This window comes from Populus trichocarpa, chromosome 2, assembly GCF_000002775.5.
Source record: "Populus trichocarpa isolate Nisqually-1 chromosome 2, P.trichocarpa_v4.1, whole genome shotgun sequence".
NCBI classification, from domain to species: domain Eukaryota; kingdom Viridiplantae; phylum Streptophyta; class Magnoliopsida; order Malpighiales; family Salicaceae; genus Populus; species Populus trichocarpa.
The window spans coordinates 18,296,233-18,305,688 of record NC_037286.2 but is presented as its reverse complement, the minus strand read 5'-3'; the positions used below and the strand labels follow the sequence as shown (position 1 = coordinate 18,305,688).

Sequence of the window (9,456 nt, the reverse complement as noted above, 5' to 3'; positions counted from 1 at the left end):
TACAAGGATGAGAACACAAGTTCAATTTTTAGGAAGTGTACTTGATGGAAAAGACAGTCACGAACCTCGAACGAGACTAATCTAATATTTTAAAAGACCATGAGAATATCCAAGTAAAAAACAATAAATAAATAAAAAAATAAAAAACAATGAAAATTCTGGTAGCCAGGCAGGCAAGAAAGAAAAACACAACTGCGCAACTAACAAAGAAAAAAGTGAAAAGAAGATGCCAGTTCAATTCATTTAATTGATTGAAAGAAAAATCAAACAAAACGTACAATCAATTTTCTTGGACAACAAGAAAGATAAGCTTTCTCATCCTTTTCAACACATTAAATTATCTCATTGGTTATCAATAATTAAACAATATCCATGTATATATCAAATGTACCGAAATCACCAATTCTCTTAAACCCTAATATCAACAACAGCAACAACCAAAACTCCAAACAGCACAATCATGAAGCCCAGACAACAACAAAAAAGGCTTTGTGATTACTGTAATGACACCACAGCTCTCCTATATTGCAGAGCTGACTCAGCCAAGCTTTGTTTCTCTTGTGATCATGAAGTCCACTCAACGAACCAGCTCTTCTCCAAGCACACTCGTTCACTGCTCTGTGATGCCTGTCACGCATCCCCTGTATCAATCTTCTGTCAAACAGAGCACTCTGTTTTTTGCCAAAACTGCGACTGGGAAAGACACAGTCTTTCTTCTTTGTCTTCAACACACATTCGTAGGCCGATTGAGGGTTTTACTGGGTGTCCTTCAGGGAATGAATTGATGACAATTTTGGGGTTTGAAGATCTGGGTCTCAAAAAGTCTCTGTTTTTTAGTGAAGAAAGTGATGGGTTTTTGGGGTCTGAACTTGATGATGGCTGTTCGGATTTGTTTCTTTGGGATAGCCCTGCTGTTTGCATTGATGATTTGATAGTTTCCAGTGATTCGGGTTCAAATTTCCAGACTTTAGGAGTCCCTCCTTTGCCTAAGGTAATTATCTATTTGTGCTTCTTAATAATCACTGTAAAGCTTAAATTAGTGTGTCTGAGGGGTTTTTTGTTTGCTTCAGATGAAGGTTCCAATTCTGCTTATGCTGTACTGAAAAGTCTCACTTTAAAAAAGCCATGTGGTTGCGGTAGGTTTCATTGGTTTAAACTACAAAAAGATCTAAAAAAAAAAAGAAGCTTTTTTGCTCGGATTGCTGGCAAACAAACACAACTGTTTTTTTTTTTTAAGAAAAAAATCTTTGTTGACTAATTGTGTTTTCCCTTTAGGTTCCTTTGTTGATATATGCACGAGTTTAATTGAGATTTCTTGAACCTCTGTTTGATTTCCTCATCACTCTCTTTTTTTTTCTTTTCTTTTTTTTCTATGACTGAAAATTATCCAGAAAGTTTTATGTGGGAAAATTAAAGTACAAGCTTGATAAGTCATTGGCTATAAATTTTAGTTTTCTAAAAATTAAAGTTCCAAGTAAATTTGTGTAGATTTTTAGTGTTTTGGAATTATGATGTTCTTCTCCATATGAAAAATCTTAGTTGCTAAATACTAGTCAAATTTTGTCCATGGACTGCTGTGGTTTTGACCTGGTTGAGGATGTCATTCTTGAATCAGAATCGTAATGCTGCTTGTGGGCAGCACAAGGAAGAAATCCTTTGTCAGCTTCGTGAACTAGTGAGATTGAAGCCTGATCCATATGGAAATGCAGACATTGACCCTGCTAATATCCTCCAATCACTGGATGCTGATCCGCAGCCACCGAATTTAAATACAATTGGTGATCCTGGGGCATTCACTTCATACAAGGTAAATCTTTTCCATTTATTTCATGTAGTCTTTTGTTTTTGTTTTTTTGTTTTTTTTTGTTACATGGGGGGAGGGGGCATAGGCACCATTGGACTACGGCATTCATTTGTAAACTTTCATGTTTTCTACCTTGTATAATTTGTGAGCATTAGCATTTTTGCTTGTTGTTGTGGAATTAATTTCCTTTTATCTATCTGCCTCACCATTGTTGAGCTAATTCATTATCCGAATTAAGAATGCCATAGTGATCTACATGTGGAAGGAAAGAGAACAATCTCAGTAGGACTGGATCTGAATTCAAAATATCATCAACATGTCTTTTCGTAGTCTAAGTGGTAATATGAGTCTTCTCGTTTCCTTGTTGGTTTGGCACACTAGTCCATGTGGATGATCAAGGGTTTTAGGGTTGGCAATTGAGAAGCAAAGCTTTATCAGCAGGTGCACGCAAACATTTATAACTTGCCTGTCCTCCAAGGCACACGCATGCAAAAAAACAAATCGATTAAATAGCATCTAGTAGATCTGTGTTTCATGTGGAAGAGAGGCCATCCTGTGGTCTCCGGGGTTAATGAATTTTTTACATGAAATGGGCATACAAGACATTGGTTACATGTCAAAATAAACTTTCCCTGGGTTTTAGATCAGTTTGTGCTTGATTGTGTCTACAATTTATCCCATTGTCTCCAGGGTCACTAGATTCTTTGCATGAAACCTATGTTACTTCTAAGCATGAGTGGCAGGCTCGTGATCACTTATTAGCTGGCTTAATCATCAGAGCTTCTTATGTAAATTTATTTTCTTGTCTTTTGGTTTCTTTTTAATTCTGTTCTTGCCATTATTAGTATCAGATGTTCTTTCAGTAGAATAAATGAGGAATAATTTATTTTTCCTTCATTCAGGAAAATCTGCCCGATTGGCTTGCTGATTATGGTGAAGCTGCAAATCAAGTTCTTTTTCTTTCTACATTACCAAGTAGCAACTTTGAGGAAAGTTGTGCAGTTCCTGACAAAGAGTTCAATATTATTGGTAGTGCAAGTCATGTCCATGATGATCATGCAGCAGAGCCACAGCATCTTACAATTGAAACATTACCAGCTCTCCCAAATGTTGTGACACATGAATTAAACAGCCAGGAGAGAGATTCTGCTATTTCACGATACAAGGAGAAGAAGAAAACAAGGAGGTATTTGGACCACCAGTTTGTCTTTGATAGTATTATATTGCAAATCTATGTTTTCAATTTGAAAGGGACTTGAACATGTGCATTCTGAGATCGAAATTTCCTATAACCTTTGAAAGTGGTTAATGTTCGTAATATTTAGCTTTGGTTTGTGTGTTAGATTTTCTAAAACTCTCTGATAGTTTTGGGGTCTCCAAGAAAATGAATTGCGTTAGCATGTTCTCATTGGATCGAGATAACTGAGAAATTAAGATTCAAAATGAACACCTTTTTGGTCTGAATAAATTTACATTGAAGAAGACGTGTCAGTCTTCAACAAGCTCTTCTATATGTTTCATGGACTGTAAACAACTTTACCTAGTAATTACTCTATGTTTTAAGGGTAGTCTTGTGACAGATGGATTGTTGAGAATTATAAATTATTGAACATGGACATGTCAAGTGGACCACCTAAATAAGTTGTAGAATCTTAGCAGGATGGTTCATTAGCATGAGATGAGTGATCTTAGGATGTCATTTTTCTGCAACTTGTAAACCAACATTCTTTTTGTGAAAAACAACAGGTACAGCAAACATATCAGGTATGAATCCCGCAAGGTTCGGGCAGAAGGCAGAACAAGAATTAGGGGACGTTTTGCTAAGATGGATCATTGAAAGTGGTACGCAGTTGCTGTTGCTGTTAAGTTGTGGTTTGACAATTTGTGGAAAAATTTTGAAATTGTTTGTCAAACTGATTTCTGCGTGCACTGGATGACTACAAACTTTCTTACACAAACAAGTCACATGTCTGTCTCACCACATGCTGTTTTCATCATCTGGTTAAAGCAGAGTATACTAGCAAGAGTATGATGTTTTGATGGCTGCTATATATTTTCCTGTCATCATGTCTAGACTTCTTAATTTGATATTTTTTATTTTGAATCAACAGGTATTATCAGGTGTATCTCAGGATAGGGAACATCACTAGGATTACTGGACATTTTGCTAGGATAGATGGCTTAGTTCTGGAATATACCGCAATATGTGCCATTGTTTCGTATGTTAGGGCATATAATATCATATATTGTTCTATCTGGTAATGTTTCACTGTGTTTGTTGTAGCCACTGAAGCAAAAACTTTTGTAGATCCTCATAAAATAGGGTTTTCTCGTCTCATTATTTTTTTGGTGAAGCTTCAGGCTTACATTAAGCTGTTCCTTTACTTCCTTGGATGGCCTTGACTTAGTTTTGGGTTTTATTCTTTGTTAGGCCGTTTTGTAGCTGTTCTGAATTTGGGTTTGGTTAATTTTGGTCTTCTCAAGTAGATCTCAATGCAATGAAAAATAATATGATTTTTTCTTAGAAAGTCATTTATGTTGTTACTGGGCAATAATTGTAACATGGAAACTCCGAATATTGAAAGCAAACTGATTGTCATTTGTTAACACACTAGGCGACCGTAAATACTCAAAATGTTTTAAGCACATGAACTGAATTTCTAATGTAAGAATAAAAGATGTCAATATCATGTGTGTGTTTTTCTGTATCATTATTTTTTAAATTGAAAGATGGTGTTTCTGTTAAATAAAATAAATTATAAAAATATACATGAATTGATAAATAAAAAAGAATCTTTGAAAATATTTAACTTATTATTATTATTATTTTTATATTAGAGATTATTTTTTACTGTTAAGAACAAATATATATTTTGTTTTTATAAAAATATCCCACATAATGTATTTTTATAAAATATAAAAGGAAAATTTTTAAAGATAAAATGCAATAATCTTAGAAGCATTATGACTTTAAAGAATCAATTAATATTTATAAAAAAAGTTGAACCAAATAATTTAAAAAATATAAGAGAGTATTAATTAAAATTTTAATAAAAAAATCAATGCAAAGTAAAAAAATAAAAAAAATAAAAGAGAGGGTATTAATAAAGAGAGTGTAGTACAATGTCAGGTCACGGGGGTGGTGTGTTTTTTGTCTTGTTTGGGGGAGAAACAAGGTATTAAATGGTTTTAAAAAGTGGCTTCACGGGTTTTTAAAAGAATATGATGAACAGCGCAAGACAACATGTTGTCTGACATGGTTTTTTTTTTTTTTGGACCAAAATAACGTTGTTTGGATTCAAAACCCATCGTTTTGGTCAAAACAACACAAATAACACATTTTCATTTAAATGAAACGGCGTTGTTTTGGTGTTTTGGGTTAATTTAGATTTTAACCTTCCTATTTTAATTTCAACCCTCAATCTTTTAAAATTTTCAATTAAGTCCTCAATTGAATTTTGATTTTAAAAATCGCTTCAATTTTGCCCCTGTCATGTTTCAAAAACATCCCCTGATTTCAGCGTGTTTTTCAACTTGGTCTTTGGTTTTGGATATTTTCAATTTTATCCCTAATTGACCTTCAAACTTTGAATTTCTTCAATTTCACCCTTGTTTTCAACCAAATTGAGTCCCTGAATTCACACGCTTTTTGCAAAAAGATCATTGGTTTGAATTTCTTCAATTTTACCCTTAATTGACCATAAACTTTGATTTTCTTTCAATTTTGTTCATGATTTCACCCAATTAACTTTGTAAAAATTAAATTTGGTCCTCTAAAATTTCAACATTCTTAATTAAGCTCAAATTAACCTTCCAAACTTGTTTTTTCATCAATTAAGCCCCTAATAAAGTGAATTTGACATATTAAAAGCCCAAATTAATTGTTAAACTTAATTAAATCTTTAATTAAGCTTGTGATTAAATCAAATTAACTTTTTAAAAATCTAACTAAGTCCCCATACTTAATTTTTATGGAAATTCACTCGATAATCATTTACTTTAATCTTGAATCTACTTTGTCCTTCAATCTTGGGTACATTTGGCTTCTTAATGTTTTCCAAAATCTCAGTTTTTTTTTCCTTCATGTGCTTAAAACTCCTACTTTTTTTTTTATTTGCCAAGTTATCAGTCTTTTTTTCATTTTTTGCTTTTTTTAAGGTGATTTTAGGGGAAACGCAAAATTGGGTTAAGACAAGTATCATAACAAGTTTGTGATTATCCATTAAGATTTGACTAAAATTTCAAATAACAAACCTTGTTTTATTTTTTTGGGCATTATGATGATTAGATTTTAACTTGATGAGATAAGAATTTTCTTACCGAGGAGAACTTTTCTTAAACCTTAGACAAACTTTTTTTTAGACTTTAAAATGGTGGGGTTTTAACATGATAAGGTAAGAATTTTCTTATTGATGAGGATTTTTTTAAAAACCTTATACTGACTAACGAATAGAAACATGACTTTGAACAATTAATAATACAACTTACCATAGGTAGAGTACACTAGGGGTAATATGTCTTCCTCTTGCACAACTAATTTCGTTACCCAGACTCTCGCATACCATTAGATTTCCTAATGACCATAATATTATGTGACAACTCTTGAACCCTTTCTAATCATAATTTTATGATTTATCATAATACATCCAAAACCCCTCAATTAAAGAAGCATGACCCGCTATCTGATGTCGTGCACAACACGACATGCTTAATTTACATTAACAATATAAAACCTTAAACACTATTTTTTTTTTTGATCAAAATGTAAGAATATAAAACCTCAATCCAAGAAGACTGAAGGGGGCCTAGGTCTGTTTGACATTAAAGCTCGTAATAAAAGCTTCATTGCCAAGTAGCTATGGAACATTCACCTCAAAACTAATTCCATTTGGATTTAGTGGATTCATCATTATTATCTCCCAAATCTCTCCATTTGGGATGCCTCCCCTCAGTGAACCTCCTCGCCATTATGGAAGTCTATCATCTCACTCAAAGATCAGCCTCACTCAAAGATCAGCTTTTAGCAAACTGTGGAGCCAAGCATCAAGTAATTACATTGTTAACTTCTTGATTGCCTGCGGCTTAAAGGTGCTCCGGTTTCTTGGGCAAAGGTGGTCTGGGAACCTTGGTCTGTGCGCAGATATAATTTTATTTTATGGCTGGTGGTGATGGGGAAGCTACGCACCCGAGATAGGCTTCGGTTTCTGCAAACTAACCTCAGTTGTGTTTTTTGTCGAGATGAAGAAGAATCTCACAATCATATGTTTTTTGCCTGCCATTGGACTTCCCTCTTATGGCGGATGACAAAATCATGGCTTCATCTAAACAAGTGACTGTTGACCATTAATAGTGCTACTCAAGGGCTTCACTATACTGGGAACAATACTGTTGGCAGAATGCGAAGAGTCTCCCTTTGTATTTTGATCTACTTAATTTGGGAAAAGTGAAACTAGAGGATATTTGATAATACCTGCAAGCCTGTTTCATTTGTCTTTCGCAAGTTATAGGTTATGTTCTTCACGGTTATGCATTTCCATGAAAATAATCATTTCAATCTCCAATTTAGGAGCTGATGACTTTCTGCTATTCTGTTGGGCCTTTCTGCTCTAGCTGGCTTTGTTTCCTTTGTCTTCTGGGAAGCTCTCAGGTTCAGCATCTCAGTGAGATCTTCAAAGGGTTGCCTATTCTTTATCTGCTGCTGGTGATGGCCTATTGCAGTTTGGTTGCAGTTGCTGCTGCTATCTTTTTGCTCCTCTCAATCTTGCTTCTCTCCTATTGTGACTTCTTGTGTTAGGTGCCCCTGTGGGCTTCTTCTATGCTAGTTGTCAGGTCTCTGCTATGTGGGATATGTGTTTGAGGTGTTTGGTCTTCTCGGCTAGTTGGAAGCTTTTGTTGTCTCTCTGTTTGGTTTTTTGATTGTGCATGTTGAATGTTGTGGTTTCCTTGATGTCTGATTTGATGCAGCATGTCCTCATTCGGGTTTTATGTGCTGGTAGCCTTTCAACAATGCTAGTTTGTTTTCTGTTTTTCTTTTGCATTTTGGTTAGGTTTGGCACCTTATTGCCGATTAGGTTCCTAATCCAACCAAGCTCAATTTCTGCTTGGTTGTAAGTTTGCTTTTGTGGGCATGGATGTTTATGCCTAGTTAGGGAGCCTGTTCCCTTTTTGTATATTCAACTCGTTGGTTTTCTAACCTTGTATATATCCTTCAACACTACTTTAGTTGTACAAAAGATGGGCATGAAAAATACAAGAAATAGCAAAGAAACTTAGTTATTCATAACTTATTCACTTTCACAACAATAATTAAATATAAATATCTTTTCTACAATAAGAAACTCATAGCTAACTATTTATTCTTTAATTTAACTCTTTTTCTATTCCTTATTTGTTAATCTTATAATGCCGATATCAATGTATTCACGTTGATATCTTTAACATTTCTTACTCGTAAAGGTTAATCAGATTCTTATTATCTTTCATGCAGTATTCCCTCGATCATTAGGATTTGTTAATGCTAGCCGAACTAACATCCTTAGCTTCCAACACATGGATAACTAATCAAACATCATTTCCCTTTTCTTTTCTTTTTCTTTTACTTATTTCTTCCATGCAACTTAATTAATACAAACACTAATTTAACAACAATAATTAAATAAAGCTCCTAAATCTACATATTATAGGTGTCAAGCACCTACCTCCAGTGACATCCCAGCACCTGCTCTAGCCTGTGGTTTAGCAACTGAAGTGTCCTCTGTCAATACAAGACCATTTCATCCTTATCCATCTTAACATTTATATTACATCACAATTTAAACATCCTTTTCTTTTATCCATTTTAGCTCCATTTGGCCTAAACATACACATCCAATAACACAATTTAATAAACTTATTCACACTTTCAACATTTAAGCCACCCATCACAAAAATGAAATTCATGAATTTCATTTACTTCTTTATGCAATTCTATTAATTTCCCATATATTAAATGCTTCAACTAACCTAATTAAACAAAAATTTCATAACGTTAAAATCAATATAACTCCTTATTTTCATAGTGTTGGCTGAAATTCAACAAGAAAGAACACATTATTTTTGTTTTCTCAATTTCCTTCAATTAACACATTACCCATCATTATTCCATATTTAAGACTACCATTCTAAACAAAAATCATCATTTCAACCCATAAAACTCAATATTTCATAATGTAAACCTAACTAAAAGCTTTAAAATTCATCAATAACACAAAAATTCATGGTAAAAGTGATCCTCACCTTCTAATCACAAGGAAATAAGGAGAATTTGCAAGAGAAATCAAACTTTTTGTCGATTTTCTTCCTCATTCCTTCCTAATTTCTTTTGTCATGACTTACTCACTCTCTTTACCCTCTTTCTTACTTTATTTTTCTCTAAATCTTGATGTTTATAGTGTTTAATCCTTACAAACTTCAAGAGCTTCTCTCAATCTTTTGATTTTCCTTTAAATTTCTAGGCTTTCCTACCCATTTCTCTTTTCTTCTTCTGTCTCTATAGTCAGCCACAGTACACCCATATTTTTTTTTAAATTTTGTTAGGTAATTCCCATTATGTCCCTTATTAATACCCTTTTGTTTTTCCAGGTAAATGTTTCCCAATTTTCAACGCTTGTTTA

At 33.7% G+C, this 9,456-nt stretch overlaps 1 protein-coding gene across 2 annotated transcripts; it reads left to right on the top strand.

Annotated features, from left to right (window-relative positions):
• The first annotated feature begins 282 nt into the window (after positions 1-282).
• On the top strand, positions 283-4,188 carry LOC18111297 (zinc finger protein CONSTANS-LIKE 13). Of its 2 annotated transcripts, none has more exons than XR_008058582.1 (5): positions 283-991; positions 1,616-1,807; positions 2,707-2,990; positions 3,551-3,830; positions 3,916-4,188. XR_008058582.1 is itself a non-coding variant. In XM_006389610.3 (5 exons), exons 1-4 carry the CDS (start codon positions 461-463, stop codon positions 3,639-3,641), a joined length of 1,098 nt encoding a protein of 365 aa, XP_006389672.1. In that variant the 5' UTR covers positions 283-460; the 3' UTR covers positions 3,642-3,646; positions 3,916-4,188. The 2 variants fall into 2 exon arrangements, 1 of the variants encoding a protein (XP_006389672.1); XM_006389610.3 differs by having other exon boundaries at positions 3,551-3,646.
• Positions 4,189-9,456: the final 5,268 nt, after the last annotated feature.

Bases quoted from the DNA above. Each gene is read 5' to 3' on its own strand.
- LOC18111297 (XM_006389610.3), top strand. From the start codon at position 461: ATGAAGCCCAGACAACAACAAAAAAGGCTTTGTGATTACTGTAATGAC. The intron at 992-1,615 runs GTAATTATCTAT...TTCTTGAATCAG, and splicing joins GAGTCCCTCCTTTGCCTAAG to AATCGTAATGCTGCTTGTGG. The intron at 2,991-3,550 runs GTATTTGGACCA...GAAAAACAACAG, and splicing joins GAGAAGAAGAAAACAAGGAG to GTACAGCAAACATATCAGGT.